The 16,459-nt window shown below is 39.3% G+C and overlaps 1 protein-coding gene across 2 annotated transcripts in view; it reads right to left on the bottom strand.

Annotated features, from left to right (window-relative positions):
* Positions 1–16,459, bottom strand: part of cep290 (centrosomal protein 290) — a 44,218-nt gene that overhangs the window by 19,034 nt on the left and 8,725 nt on the right. For both annotated transcript variants that reach the window (XM_035665431.1, XM_035665432.1), the window contains exons 7-22: positions 10,091–10,237; positions 9,674–9,856; positions 9,371–9,460; positions 8,629–8,751; positions 7,590–7,713; positions 6,955–7,127; positions 6,446–6,608; positions 6,227–6,327; positions 6,066–6,129; positions 5,095–5,204; positions 4,526–4,601; positions 4,157–4,290; positions 1,984–2,148; positions 1,195–1,338; positions 976–1,091; positions 781–883 (exon numbers count right to left, since the gene is read on the bottom strand). In XM_035665431.1, the coding sequence (XP_035521324.1) occupies positions 781–883; positions 976–1,091; positions 1,195–1,338; positions 1,984–2,148; positions 4,157–4,290; positions 4,526–4,601; positions 5,095–5,204; positions 6,066–6,129; positions 6,227–6,327; positions 6,446–6,608; positions 6,955–7,127; positions 7,590–7,713; positions 8,629–8,751; positions 9,371–9,460; positions 9,674–9,856; positions 10,091–10,237 (2,016 nt within the window). The remainder of the gene's footprint in view (positions 1–780; positions 884–975; positions 1,092–1,194; positions 1,339–1,983; positions 2,149–4,156; positions 4,291–4,525; positions 4,602–5,094; positions 5,205–6,065; positions 6,130–6,226; positions 6,328–6,445; positions 6,609–6,954; positions 7,128–7,589; positions 7,714–8,628; positions 8,752–9,370; positions 9,461–9,673; positions 9,857–10,090; positions 10,238–16,459) is intronic.

Below are 16,459 nucleotides of genomic sequence, written 5' to 3'. Positions count from 1 at the left end.
GGACCCGAGCTTGAGGATGACACAGATACAACCCCAAGAGGGTGAGAGGGAAGTTTGTTTTTATTTTTTTTATGTATTTATATGTTCTTCATATATGTTCTGGAGTTTGTAACTAAAGTAATTTCCCCCTGGGATTATTAAAGTATTTCTGATTCTGATTCTGATTCTGATCCTCAATCAACATGAATCCAGCAATTGTCTACAAATTATTTCACTTTTAAGACACTGGCAAGGGGTTAAATTTCTAAGGAAAATTTTAACTAAGGACCTTCTGGCAATGCATAAGGGAATACTTAATAAAATAATTAAGTAGCTCAGGGCAAATACATTTTCACTTACGAAATTGGAAAAGAAAATCTTTCTGGTGATTTTATGCAACTAGTTTTTGTCTAAGGCATCCAAAAACCTTTAAGGGAAACTTTAGCCTAAGTGGTTTTATGCAACTGGGCACAGGTCCTTCTTTCTGTGAGTCCAAGACTCTTAAGGGTTTCACTCATATCTTAAACTGCATGACAGAATGAGTGGTGTATTCCCTTTATATGTGTTTCACATTTATTCAGTTAGGTAATGGACAGACACACTGCAATGTGCACAAAGAAGAGTTGTTGTAAGATGTATCCGTGTTAGTGTACATCTAGGTTCCTATTCTATGTTCTTTAGTGTGGGGGTGAACGAAAGGCACATTTTCCTGTGCTTTGGGTAAACGTGCTACATAAATGCAGTCCATCTTGCAGCATTTAAGTATCATTAAGCAATTAAATATTTATTTGTCTGACTTACTTTGAACTCTTGGATTTTAACAGCGTCCACCTGCTTTTGCTCCTCCAGCTTGTTCTTCATCTCTGTAAATGTCTCTTTCTTCTTTTGCCACTCCGTCTTCTCACTGAGCAAAAAAACACAATAAAGATATTTGAAAATTTAGCACTTTAGGTTGCAAACCAGCTATACCTGTGATTAACGTACTTGTTAACCCACCTTAGGTATTCTTTATAGAGGAGTCCATGTTGGTGACTAATAACAGAAAACTTCTCTTTGTATTCTTCCAGTGTTCCCACAAGTTTCTTGCTTTTGTCCTCCTTGTTTTTGAGCTCCTAATTAATATGAATATTATAAATGTTTAATATACAATGAAGACATGTTGTTGAATTACATTTTTTTTTTTTGCTGAGGTCTTAAGAGGACAGTGACACTGACCTGAAGCAGTCGAACAGCGTACTCATTCAGAGAACTGATAACCTCAGTGCTGCTGGGCCCCAGGCCCTCGGGGAGAGGTCGGAGGATGATGCCACTGCTGCCTGACTTCCTTAGCAGCTCCAATTCACCTTCCAGTTGGCTCACCTGACAGATAAAGTGCACTTCTAGTATCAGAGGTTTATTATGAATAATTGTTTAGGACATTGAGCATCGATCCAGACTGCTAAGGCTTTGTAAAAAAAATATATAAAAAAGACAAAGCAGTTCATCAGAATAAAACTGGAGAACTGAAAGATAAGTTGTGATAGCTTTCTGGACGAAAAGTTTTTGATATAAAACAAGGCTTTCCCCTGGCTCTGGTTTCTGTTAAACAACAGAAGCAACACATGCTGAAAACACAGCAGACAGATTGTTCAAAGAAGTGTTTCAGTCAGGCTAATTACTCTAAGAGACACAAAGCATGTCAGGCATTGCCGCTTTCTCTATAAATCCTCCCGTTAAGTCAATTTGTCTTGTAAATTACTTTTATGTGAGACATTTATGCGTTAATTTGGAAAAGATGGTTGTGACACACAGCTATAAGCATTTGAAGTTGGCCTTGATTGACCAAACCCTTAACAAACCCTAACAACACTGCTTTGTTGTTTTGCTAAAGGATGGGATACAAAGATAAGAGATTAGCTACACAGGTTGTATCATGATAACAAACAACAACAACAGTCATGTTCTCTTTCATTATCAGTCAACAACAACATCTCTTTATCTTGACATAACACAATTTGGATATACCTTTTCTTTGGCTCTGGCAAGCTGACTGAAGCTGGAAGTAGCTTCCTCCCGGGACGATTTCAATTCCTGCCTTAGTTCTTCATTTCTCCCCACCAGCTGATGTATTTGGGACTTGAGGTGCAGGGCTGACTCAGACTGCCCACTTGTGTTGCTGACATCTATAGCCTGTGATATGGGGGATGAGCACAGTTGGAATGCCATAAAAACAAACCCACAAAAAACAACCAAAAAGTTAGATGATAAGTAAAAGACCTGTCACTTAATTTTTCAAAATTACACTGTTAACACCCTAGTAAAGATCATATTATTTTTACTACTATGGCTTGAACCTGGTACTTCATGTTACTTCCTCTAGAGCTGGACATGTCTGATGTTGACCGCACCAGTGTGACGTCAAAGCCAAACAAACATTTTCTTCATTCGTCTCCAATTTGCCTTGGTATTTGGATTATCTAATGTTGGACGACAGCACGGCGTGATCCACCAAAAGTTTGACTGCTCTCCACTTTTTTTTATCTAGCTCACCGCATTTGTTGTTTATTAAGTTGCTATGAGACAAGCTTCCTCGACTGACAAAAAACAATGAAATATCTAGGAGGGGAGTATGCCTATTGTTTTCAGCACAGCAGATCTAAAATAACTCTACATGGTGCAAACTGAGACTGTGAGAAACATATTGTAACTCTCTAGGAAAACATAAAAACATGTGATCACAGATGGAATTGAAGCATGACATATTCACTCAATCAGTAAACGAGGAGAGCTCATCATTCATTGCCTAAATGGATATGTTTGAGGTTATACTGGCTGTATTAGGCATGCCATAAAAGGCACTCTGTGGACCAGAGCTGCTTATGTGAAGCTTTATATATAATACATTTGTTAAAAATATAAACTATATAACATCATGTAAATAAAAACTACAAAAACATTAAATCACAAAATTATATCCAATGTCAATCTAGAAGCATACTGACTACATCTGTTAAGTTAATAAAATAAAACATTTTATACGTCATTTGACTACAAAAATATGACCTAAAACTGGCACTTACTGCTCATATGCTACATCTACTACTGGTACTACTGCTCATCCTATTACATGAATAACCTTCAGGGAAAGTACCCTTTGTGTCTGTGTTATTCTAAATTGTATTACAATTCAATTAAGTTAAATGCACTTATGTTCTTGTGTGACGTTTTGTTATATAACAGCTCAGATATTACAGGATCAGACAACAAAACAGGCTTTTGTTTTCCTTCAGCTTTAAACCTTAAACAGCTTTAAACCAGGAATAGCTTACTAGAGATTTGCCAAAACTCACAAGATCTTTGATCTTGACTGATTACAGTGAAAACATATTCACTTTCTTGACAGCTCAACTGATGCACTCGACTCATGTCTTGCCACTGTGACTTGTCACAGCAGGAAAAACACAGGTGGACTTAATAACAGTAATGACAGCCCAGTTCCTTTAAGTGTCCCAGCAATAGTGAAGAGTGAACCAGCATGCACAATAGACCTTTTAGTAGGGTAAACACAGGTGTGACAGATGATACTGATTAAGGTTCTGTTCCATTTAGTGTAGCAGAGCCTTTTCAGTAGGGCAACATGCACAATAGCAGCACCCTGACTCTGTCTGACCTGAATGGACCTTAGCCATAATTAGCGTCATTGGTAACACCTGTGTTTGCCCTGCTAGTTCATGTCAAACGGTCTATGGCCTGGCCTCCCCCTCAGTGGAATGCAGCAATCATTAATATACCTGTGAGTTTCCTGGTATGACATGTCAAAATGTCTGCTGTGCAAACAGTCCATTATTAATGGTATGTTGAAATGCTGAAGTGTAAGTATACATCTGATAATTCACTGTGAGGTGAATTCTTGAGAGACATAATGCGGAGACAGATTTCCTCATTGATCCTTCATCATTGTTATTATTGTTTAAAGTTAGACTTGCATTCAGTAATACATTTTAGTGACATTTGTTATAATTAAAGCCAGTAGTCTCAGAAAAGATACTGTAGAAGCAAATACTTACAACCTATTCCTTCTTCCTTCTGTCTATGTTTTTTGTAATCTCTATATTTTACTTGAAGGTTTAACTGATATGTTACTGAAATGGCTAAAATGAGCGTTTAACAAACAATCCTGCGCATGGGATACACTTACATTAGCCAGCCTTTCCAGACTTGGAATATTGATGGCAGCTTCAGATGGAGTGGTTTCTCGGTTAATCCTCATGGCTCGAAGAACATCTTTCAATGCAGCCTCCAGGTCACTTTTCACTTTTGACAGTTCATCCACTATGATTTAACACACAGGAGCCAACAGTATCAGAGAAGCTGTGGCCTCTGATATATTTAATTCACTTAAAAAGTATCATATTGTGAAAAACAACAACAATAATGACACCTGCATTACATATTCCCCTACTTTAAAGTGAAGGCCAAAATCCTCCGCCCATGGAACTGACTCAGCTGTAAAAATCTGCATGTGAACTTTGAATGTAAATCAGAAGGACAGCAGGGCTGTTCTTACATTTAATGTGAAACTGTGTCTTGTGAAGTTCCAGCTCTCTCTCCTTCTTGCTCAGTTCTTTTTCAAGGTGCTCATTCTGCAAAGAAAAGTAAATGAAAACCTTATAACCTTTCATCTAAAGGTAAAAAATGCACTTTGGGGTGTATAGACATTCCATAGGAAAAACATTTGATGTAGTGTTCAAATGCGAATCACAAATGATTCAAATGTCTCACGTAATGATGAACTTGTGAAATATCCATATATTACTTCCCCTGCTTTCTCTCTCTTCTAACTTTATTTTTTATACTTCTTCCTTAAATCCTTCTACAATTTTATGCCATTTGCTTTGTTTTGTGTGGTGCATAAATCATGTTGCATGAACCAAGTCTGTCCAGAAAAGGGACATTTTTGCCAGATAAATTATAAACAAAAAGCAACACCATGACAAATCATATTTTTGGTTACAAAACAACAAGTCATTGTGATGTGAGCTCTAAAATTGTAATCATGAGATTGCGCTTCTTTGAAACACTGGGCAAGGATTGAAGTCCCAATATGAGAAATTACGTCATTAGCTGGGAGCTTACTTTGCGTCGCATCTCTTCATCTGTGTACATGCTGCTTTGTTGAAGTGGCAGCTGTGCAGTTCTGCTGGGTCCGACGTCCTCCTCCTGCAGCAATCTTGACTGTGGGATCCCTATAGACAGGTGATTGGTTACTAATTGGTTACAGCACAACATGAATATTGAATCATTTTCGTCCCATATAACACTTTCAGAAGAGTAAAAAAAAAGCTAAAAAGACTACAAATGTGTAATAAAATATAGGAAAACCAGGTGGGTTCACTCAAATGTTGCATGTTAAACTCGACAGCAACTGTAGAAAGCTTTGCACATTTTGTTTTGGTTATATTGAATCAAGTTTCGGGATATCTCCCTCTAGCACTTACATTTCTGCCTCCTACCTAACACTATCGAGGTGATTGGAATTTAATTTCTTACTCAGGGTTACACTGAGTGTCAAAAGATTTCCTACTAACACCCTCTCTGGAAAGACATGTTGTCGTTGAGTGGTTTGAATTAATCATTGCATTGCAACATTTCAAAGTGATTACATTTTAATGCCGTGAGCGCCACAAACAAAATTACTTTGTACTCCATCGAACTGGGGTGGAGGCAAAAGTGTCAAAGATTGATATCTCAAACGATGTGCACATAAAGCCACAAATATGAGCACGATAAGATATCACCGGAGGTACTTGAAATATAACGTTTTAGTTTTGGATGAATTGAAGAAAATAGGCGGGACTCTTTTGTATTAATCAGTAATGGCAAATATCCCAAGGGGCTCAGACAAAATCAGGAATTATTTTTGAGTTAAATATTCTGCCCTGCAACTATTCTGCCCACACATTAATTAAAAGACCAAAACGTTTTGTCTGAGATATCAGTAGAGATGCAACATCAAACAGACAGTTGAAAACACCCCGAAGTAATATTTTATCTCATAGGGGGGAAAACGTGGCAAAAGAATGTTAATAATTAGATTTTTGCGTCACCTCTCTTCACCATGGATCTGATTTGTTTCTTTAGCTCCAGTCTCTCCTCTTCAAGCCGTTCAATCTAGAAAAAAAAAATCAAGCAGGTGAGGTGAAAGGCTCTCCGAAAAAACATAGCAATTCTAAAATAAGTGGTTATAGCCTTTGTAAGCCTACTCTACCTCTTTAGTGAGGACTTGGTTCTCTGCTTTGTACTGGCGTTGTCTGAGATCTTTGGCCCGCCTGAACTCTGTCAGATCCACTTCCTGCTTTGGTTCCAGACCTTGGGAGTCATGAAAAAGACAGAAATAAATAAAAGTAAAATTCATTTCACAACTCCAGGTCAGTCTGTGTGACTGAGAGATGGGAACAGTAACGTTAAAAAAGAAAAAAAATCTGACCTAGTTTTTCTCGGAAATCCTCATTTTCGTCCATGAGGTCATTGATTCTCATCTCAAGCTGGTTGATCTCTTTGGTCATGGCCTCTGTCTCACGATCTCTCACTCTAATTTGATTTTTACACTCTTTGATCTCCACGATGGCTGCTTCCAGGCCATAAGTGCCCTGTAATGCAGAAACAGAGCATTGGTTACTCGTCTATCATAAAGCATGTTTTGTCTCACTTTCTTTATTTCCTTGTTTTTCAACTTGTACGCTTTCTGGAGAAATCAGGATGTAATTAGACATAGTGAAAGACAAACACTTAGCTTGTAGACGCAAAAAGCATGTTGATCACACCACAGTCACATAGTCATTTCAATGTCTCTATTAAAAGTGAGGATGGACAGGAAAAAACAAACTTTGCTTCTGGGAATTTAGGTCTCAATTAATTCGATTTGGATTAAAAAAATATTTGATGTAAGCCAAGAGTAAAACACAAAGGGGAAAGAGAGGGTATTTGTAGACTTACAGACTCGTACTGGCTCAAGCGGTTTGAAGCCTCAATGAGCGCTTTGTCTTTTTCCTCAGCATGAGCTTCCGCAAGCTTTACCGCCTGCTCTGCTTCCAAGGCTCTGGTCTCTGCAGCTTCCAGCTTGGACTTCAGCTCTTCCATCTTTCTCTGCTGTATGGTCAATGGTTGGCCTTGGACAATTAAAAAGAAAAGATTTCTTTAACTGCAGACAAAAGTGACTGGTGTTGGATATTTGAATGTATTTGCCAGTTCCTCTAGTTCACCTGATAACAAGCATAAATAAACTTACATAGTTAATTCAAGTTCACCTGTATTTAACAGCCACAAATATGTTAAATACAATAGTGCAATAATCCTTCGATCTCACATGCATGACCATGTTATCTAGCTGGCTTTAGCCATCACATCGCCACATAGCACATTTAGCAAAAAAAGTCACGACAGCTGAATGTGTTCTTTTAGAGTTCTTTTAGAACTGGTGACTGGGGCTAATTTCTTTGCCTCGGCATTATTACTACAAATGCTTGCAGTCCACAAGTGAGAGAAGAAAAGCTGATGAAAGTGTGTTATAGTAATCACTGTCTGACCTTAAGTTCACAACAGTTAGGAATATTAAGCAGTCGTCCCCCCACCTCTGTCTTTCTTTGTGGACGTCTTTAGCTCCTCGATGAGCTGGGTGTGTTTCTCCATTTCCCCGGTATACTGCTCCACCTGCTCACTCAGCATCTTGATTTGATTATCTCTTTCTTGGACGGCCTGAAAAGAATTTATATGTAAGACCAAGCACAGCTGCAACATACTAAATTATCTGAACTTTCATCATTAAGGAAATTTATGAAATGAAAACTAAGGGAGAAAGGATAAGAGGCTCATGACAGATGAAACTTACACTGCAAAGCTCATATATGACCTGGCCCAGGGCAGCGATAGAGATGGAAGGGAGGACAGGTTGATAAAAAGACATGGCAAGGCAAAGCGAGAAAGCAGAAAATAGGAAAGAAGATAGATAGATGAAAGGACATGCAATGACAATCCAATCCAAGTCAGGATTCCCCGCTCCAAAGAATACAAATAAAGGCATGCATAAAAAATGGCTTTCCACGTTGAAATTAGGATTTTTATCTTGCATATTTAAGTATGCAGGCAGTGGAAGAACTAATACTGCTTTAGAAAGCATTTACATTCTTGAACATAATAATGTCTTGCAGCAATTACTGATATATTAAAGGAGCAGTGTGTAGGATATAGTGGCATCTAGTGGTGTTGTTTCAGATTGCAACCACTTGACTACCACTGAACCTTCCAATGCTGTAGGTGGCCGCGAAACTCGAAAACCGTAAAATGCCCCCATCTACAGACAGTATTTGGTTTGTTTCATCTTGACTACTGCAGAAACATGGTGGTTTAAGATGGCGGCTTCTGTGGAGGGACCCCCTCCTTGTAGTTAAAAAAGAAGCTCATTCTAAGGCAACAAAAACAATTCCTACATTGTTGCCTTTGGTGTTTTCTATGTGCAGTGCTTGAGTTTTTGTGTTCCCAAAAATGTATCTACACATCAACAGGCACCACCATGGTAACATAATGGCCCACATTCTGCGCACCGCAATGACAGATGAGAAGTCATAGTACATAGATAAAGAACATTAATTCCTCCCCTCTTTTGGGACCGACCTGCTGCAAGGCAATGGTGTTGCTTTTGTCCAAGTCCAACTGGGCTGAACGCAGCTTTTCCCTCATATCGCGGATCATCTGCTGGTACACCAAAATTTCTTCGTCCTTCCCAGAGAGCACTCTCTTTGTGTGAGAAAAAGTGTCATGTCAGCACAATGAAAGGCTCATGATGGCTCCCTAGAATAATTCAACAAAGAGCCAAACTCATTTACAATGGTAAAATAGCATAATGAGCACCCGGAGCTGAATCAAGGAAGTTAATCCCTTACACGCAATCCCCATTTGTGCTGCTACGACCTATTTACAACTTGGCAAATTAGTAAAATAGCCCAAAGAAGAAGAAGTTGATTGATACAATTGGTCCTCTCTTTCCATTGTTCGAGTACTTGGTAAATTCACTACATAGTTTGGTTTTGACGACAGTAAAACCAAAAGAAATTTCCACTTACTTAGTACTGGCAACAAGTGCTTGCTTACTCTGTGAACTTCAAATTGCCTTGACTGCCCCAGTCTTTCATTAATCAGTGACACCCAGTACAGCAAACTTCACCCACCCTTCAGTAAGTACACCCCCCAGACAAGGAACCTTTTATAGGCAGGAATTAAATTTAGAGTCCAGTTTCTCAGGGCAGGTTAGGTTTCATAAAAAGGTTTTTGGGTTATCGGATAAGTTCCTGCCATAAAATGTATACTTTAAGTACATCTGGCTTTGTTGAGTGAAAGACATTTGATGAATACCTACCTTCCACTCCTCCACTTTGGCATTGACTGCTGCCATTATTGGGTCTTCCTCTTCAGTCATGTTATGAATCTTATCTGTTAACTCTCTGACCTGCACATTAAACAAACAGACGGAGCTGTGATTCACAGCTTCAACATTGCAGTCCTTTTTGGTAATGATAACAGAGTTCATGTATGCCATAAGCTTGCAGTTGAAAGATAAATGGTATAAAAGTAATTCAGCACAAAAATGTTTTTCATAAACCACCCACACGTGGGAAAAAAATACAGAATCGAAAAGTAGTTTGTTGAGGAGTGTCCTTACTTGTAGCTTTGCATGATCCCTCTCTTTCCTAAGCTGGTCCATAATGGAGTCAGTCTGCCGTACAACAATCTTCATTTTGTTGTACTCATCTGTCATCTTTTCCATCTCCTTAACCGACTCCTCCAGACTTTTCTGCATCTGTTCATTCTGTGTCTTCAGGTGTAAGTTTTCATCTTCGGCTCGCTAATGGACACAAATGGGAGATAAAGAACAGTCAATACAAATAGATGAAAGCCATAAAATAAGCAGTAAAAAGTTAAACTGTTGAATGCAACACTGATCATGCATGTTTTTGGCAGCACACAACTTAGGTTTTTCCCTCCACCAAAGGCCTTGGTTGTTCTGTGTCTTTAAACTCTAAAGCATAGTACTATAATGGTCTGTTACCTAATAGTAGACAAATGGATTTCGAAATACCTGAAGGTCTTCCAAGCACTGGTAGAGCTGGCGGTTGGCCAGGCTGAGCTTCCTCTGGATCTCAGCGTTTTCATCTCTGGATGGTGCCGGCTGTTTCTGGTCCAGCTCTCCGCGATAGAAGTCCACATCCTGCTGAAGCTGCTCATTCTGTTGTGATGCAGGAAGGGCAAAATTAGTCTCAGAAAAGGAAGTGGATCCAACGTCCTGTGGACATACACTAATCTAGACACACTAAATTTGATAACAATTGATTATCTCTTTGGATCTGAAACTATTAGTCGACTAATAGATTACCCATAGATCTTCTGCTTCCAGTAAACTGAATATGTCGGGGTTTTGCCTGGGTACTATTCGTTTGACAAATTTGGTAAAAAAATGTTATCAAAAAAAAAATTACCAATTAATCTAGCGATCAAGAAAACACTTCCATGTTAATAGATAACGAAAATAATCATAGGTTCCCCAACACACTCTAAGGTAACACCCACACTTAAGTTAATAGCCATCAATGTCTAAATACTAGCAAAACTTCTCTGTGGCAAGTCCATCAGCTAGGACCACATGCAGAAACTGTTAGATGATAACAGTGGGATAACTCACTTATGTACACTATATAATGCTTATTTATTTGTTATTTGTATCTATCTACCTGCTCTGTATGTTATCTTACACTTGTTCATATTTTCAGTCTCTCATAATGTCACTGCTTTTATGTAGTCCTATAAAAAGTTGTGTCCAAGTAACATATTAGTGATTCTACAGCAGTAACACAATTATGCTACGTTTACACTGCAAGCTTTAGTGCTCACATCTGATTTATTGCTCAGATCCGGTTTTTTGGCAGTTTTTTTAAATGTGACCCATATCAGATTCCAGGGTGAACAGGTCACCGTTCTGAAGTGACTCGTAAGACAAATGTGAATCTAGAGTGAATTCTGTCGCATGAATTTTGATTTGACTGTTCACACTGGTCACACTACAAAAAATTAGACTTGTATGTGTTTTGGACCACATATGACAGTGGCCCAAATCAGAATTGAAAAGATCTTATTCCATGTGATTTGTGCTGTTGTACTGTCATGAAAAAAGTCACATACACTCCTGAACAAAATCTTAAGACCGGGGGAAAAATTACAAGTGTTGATGGAACATAACCAGGTTGTAAGTAGAGCTTCAAAATGCCAAAAGAAGAAACAGGAGCAAGACAAACAAAAAAAATAAAGTAGGAAATTTATTGAAAATTGCATTTAAACTCAAATAGGTTGTTTATCAGGTGATCAAAAGTTTAAGACCATAAACCAAAAAAAAAAAAACTAAACAGAAACTAAAAGTGTCAAAAAAAAGGAGTCGAGTAGTGAGGGAGTTGTTGTTGATCAACTTCAAATAACAGACATAACTTCAAATTCGTTTCAGGCATGCCTTGATGGCGAGTGTTTCGCAGAGATGGTGGAAACGTTGCTGCCATGTGGTGAAGAGGCTTCACAAAGGACATCCACGGTCCTGGAACTGACAGTCCGTTTTTGTAAACGTTCCTTGCCATCCAATGCCCAAGACGTCTCAATTTGATTTAGATCAGGGGAACATGCCGGATGGTCCAAAAGAGCGACGTTATTCTCCTGGAAGAAGTCCTTCGTCAGGCGGGCGTTGTGAACTGCAGCGTTGTCCTGTTGAAAGACCATCATCACCACACAGACGAGGGCCCTCAGTCAAGAGGGATGCCTGCTGCAACATCTCCACATAGCCAGCTGCAGTTTGACGTCCTGCATGGACCTCCACTGTGCTGCGTAGAAAACATCTCCAGTGGATCTCCTTTTAATGCCAGTAACGTTGGAAGCCATCAGGACCGTCCAGGTTAAATTTTTTCTCATCAGAGAATAAAACTTTCTTCCACCTTTCAATGTCCCATGTTTGGTTCTTGTAAAGTCCAACCGGGCAGGTTTGTGGTGTGGGAGGAGACGTGGCCTTTGAAGACGTTTTTTGTTCTTTAAGCCCTTCTGTCGCAGATGCCGTCTGATGGTTATTGGGCTACAGTCAGCATCAGTAAGGGCCTTAATTTGGGTCGAGGATCGGCCTGTGTCTTCACGGACAGCGCAGGTGAAATTTTTTGGGTCTACCACTTGACCTTTTTGTCCCATAAACCTCAGGATCTTTTAAGAAATTTAAAATGACTGTCTTACTGCGTCCAACCTCGGCAGCGATGGCGCATTGCGAGAGGCCTTGCTTGTGCAGCTCAACAATCCTGCCATGTTCAAAGACAGAAAGCCTTTTTGCCTTTGCCATCAGGTGGTCATGACAGTGTGAATTCCTCATGCCTGAAATGACATGAAAGACAGATTTTTGCACAGATTTGGACTTTTTAAGGCTATGGTCTTAAACTTTTGATCTGCTGATGAACAGCCTGTTTAAGGTTTTAGAGTTTAAATGCAATTTTCATTAAATTGCCTCCTATTGTTTTGTCTCTTGCTCCTGTTTCTTCTTTTGGCATTTTGAAGCTCTACAGTCTGGTTATGTTCCACCAATGTGAATACTTGTAATCTTTCTCCCGGTCTTAAGATTTTGTTCAGAAGTGTATATATATCTCTATCTCAGGGTTTTATGCAGAATATATATTTTGTGTTTTCAGGTGTGGCTGTGTGACGATGCTTCGTTCTCCCAACAAGACAAACGCCATGAAGCAGTGGGAGCAGCGGTGGATCAAAAACTGTCTGTGTGGAGGTCTGTGGAGGAGGATCCCTCCATCACACACCTGAACACATCATACACCTGAACACATCACACACCTGAACACATCACAAGCCTGAACACATCACACACCTGAACCATATTCCTGAGCTGATGACTTGTCAGTAAACTGAAACTGATATGTCAATTTTTGTGCCTGTAAATAAATCTTGTTTTGTATTTTACTTTGTAATAAAACTGAAAATAAAAAGCTCTGTTGCTTTATGTTGTTTCTGTATTTGAGGCTGATTTCAGTATTTTAGAGTCAATATTTAAATATGATTTCTGTGAGGTTGACAATAAATGGATTAATAAATCAATAAGTAACTCCAGCAGGAGGCAGCAGCCAGCCCAGTTTGGTTTCAGATGTAACAAGTTAAAAACATAAGTGAATGTAATGATCAGTTATGGCCACATTTTAGACTCTAGTCATCGGCTAAAGTTCAATAAAGAAATACGTTGTGTGTGTAAAAGTATTGATTTCTAATATCACCTTTAGATATTTCTGTTCAATGCTTTACTAACGTGCCACAATAATGTTTGTGAATTCAAATATCTCATTATTATCTTCATCTTAAGAAGTGTTTGCATTTCACATCTAGTGATACCACCCGAAATAAGTAGTAATTGAATATGGTGTTCGAGTGATACCAGTCCAAAAAATGTACGGCAAACAAGAAAGAATAAGAAGCAAAATAAAGACTGAAGATAATGATTAGTGTCGAATTATTGGACTAAAACATAGGAAATAAAGTTAATATCATTAGACCTCTGATCTTTATCTACAGCACTGACCTCTGCTCTATATCTACAGCGCTGGCCTTTGTCCTGTATATAGCACTGATCTATATCGGCCTTTATTTCTGTAACTAAGTATTATTGTCAAATGGACTCAATCCAATTTGTATTAACTGTCTCTAAAAGACAATTGGTGTCAATTATTGGATTTCACTAAAACTTATGAAACACAAACAACAACAAAAATAATGGAATGTTTTTAAGCCTATATCATTTATTTGGCCTATATCAGTAAAAATGGCATCATCACAGATCCCACTATATAAAAGTGTTTTTTTGAGTTATTAACGATTCATAATTTATTAGTAAAAACATAAAAAAAATGCTTATAGCAACCCCATGGTGGCACTATCAAACTGATTCTACTGGGGGTTTTTTTGGTGATGATATTTTTAAAAATAGAAAATATGGTGCATATATATATATATATATATATATGTTGTGCATATAGTAATTACAGTAAGAAATGTATAGTCACTGTGGACACCTGAACGCATCAAACACTGAACGCATCAATAATATAATACGTAATAAATGTCAACATAAATAAATGAGTTGGATTTAATGAAACAGTCTAACGAAGGCACTGATCACCTTCCATACACACTGCCAGGAAGAGGCTTTAAACACCTCCATGTTCCACCAATGTCTCTCTCTCTCTCGCTCTCTCTCTCTCTCTCTCTCTTTCACTCACTCACTCACACTCACACACACATACACACACCGTGCAGCAGCAGCGGCAGCAGCGGATCTCCGGTAGGAAATCACCGCTCTCAAATCTGTGCTAATTCAGGCACAACGGACCAGAACCGGACCTGAACCGGGACTAACCGGGTCGACAACCAGGCAGTTGTGTCCGTCCGCTGAGACGGCTCCGTTAGCGGGTCCGGTTCTGTTGCTGGAGGACGAAACGTGACCGGAATCAAAGCGGATCGATGGTCTGAGGTGAGACCGCCTGTGTGTGATCAATTGAAACGGGATCAGAACCGGATCAGAACCGGTCTGTACCCGGCACAACCGGTCCACTCTGAGCGGGGCTGCAGTGTGTGTGTGTGTGTGTGTGTGTGTGTGTGGGATGATTACTGCAGAGCAGTTTACCTGTCTGTCTGTCCGTCTGTCTGTCTGTCTGCGGCTCTGGTGCTGCTCTCTGATTGGTCGGACCATAATTGGCGTCAGGAAGCAGATCTGAGGTGTATTTGGTGTTCAGGTGAAAACGTGATGATGATGATGATGATGATGATGTTTTACACAAACCTATATGATGAATATCATAACGTTTGTGATGTCACAGATGAGGAACAAACAGGTGAGCAGCCAATCAGCATCCAGGTTCTCAAGCTGTGGGTCGGGAACCCTAAAGGGGCCAAATGTTTAAGGATCAGAGACAGGAAGTAGCTGTCACTAAATATATTCTGCTTTAATACATGTTACCAGGTTCCCTGTCTGAATGGGAGGTTCTGTGTGTAGAACCTCACTGAGACTGGATCTTCATAAGGTTCTGATGTAACAGCTGCACTGTGTGTGTGTGTGTGTGTGTGTGTGTGTGTGTGTGTGTTACTGACTATGTGTGTGTGTGTTGTGTGTGTTACTGACTAGGTGTGTGGTGTGGTGTGTGTGTGTGTGTTTGACTTGTGGTGTGTGTGGGGTACTGACATGTGTGTGTGTGTGTGTGTGTGTGTGTGTGGTGTGTGTGTTGTTACTGACTATGTGGTGTGGTGTGTGGGGGTGTGTGTGTTGTGTTACTGACTGTGTGTGTGTGTGTGCTGTGTTGCTGTTCAATTTTTCAATTCATTTCAGTTTATTTGTATAGGCTCCAATAATACAGAAGTTACTCAGGACACTTTTCAAATAGAGCAGTCTAGGGTTTAGGGTTTATTAAATATATATACATATATCTGAATATATATATATATATTATAATTATATATATTTTATTATTAATATATATTCAGAATGCTAAACGTCTTGGTTCCCCTGAGGTGGCTCGAGGGGTTAAAGGTTGAAGATGTTTCTGTGTTTGTTATATGTTATTATTTATATTGATACTAATAATATGACTATAAGAGTGATGAGATGATGAATGATGATGATGAATCAGGAAGATGAAGAATGAAACCTCCAATGACAGTCTGACTCTGCCTGCCATGTTTTACTTCGTGAGGGTGAGACCGCCGCAGTGACATCATCCCTCACTGACGTAGTTTATACTCAGTGTAGACTTCAAAATGGACGCAAGGCCGAATAAGACCAGGAACGGACGGGTTCCGTTCCATTTAGTGTCTCCTCCCCCTAAGTTGAATGCAGCCCATCATTAATACACCCCGGTCTGCAGTCATGTTAGTGGGCAATCTGCTCAGATAACTTGCAAATGCTGCTGGGTAGATTTTGTTGACAAGCTCACGATGTTGAGCAGCCACGATGGGGAAAAACCTGATATTGATACTTGTAGGAAAAAATCATAACGTTTATTTATATTTCTGGAACGTGCCCTTAAAAAGGAACCACAGTCCCATACATGGAAGTCAAGTCTAAGAGGAAGTAAAGTAAAGATTATCTGTGACATTCCTGTTTATTGTTTAGAGGAAACTGTCCGACTGAATATTCCAAAACGATGGTATCTCATGTCAGTGGCGTCCTGAATACTGTCCCCTTCCTGTCTGTGGCTGCAGTGGTTTCTGCCTGATGAGTTCGCACATTAAAGTAAATCAAGCTGATTAACTGTAAACAAACAAACAGACAGAGGAAATGGGTTGTTTGTTGGGACTATTTTCAGGGAGGCTGGATGAACCACATTTGGTCTGGTGAACTGAACAGTAGAACCCGGAACATATAAACAGGAACGTTTCCCCC

This window comes from Morone saxatilis, unplaced genomic scaffold (assembly GCF_004916995.1).
Source record: "Morone saxatilis isolate NCDOM2014 unplaced genomic scaffold, NCSU_SB_2.0 Contig2, whole genome shotgun sequence".
NCBI classification, from domain to species: Eukaryota; Metazoa; Chordata; class Actinopteri; family Moronidae; genus Morone; species Morone saxatilis.
The sequence above is the reverse complement of the archived record's forward strand: the minus strand, read 5'-3'. Positions and strand labels throughout refer to the sequence as shown.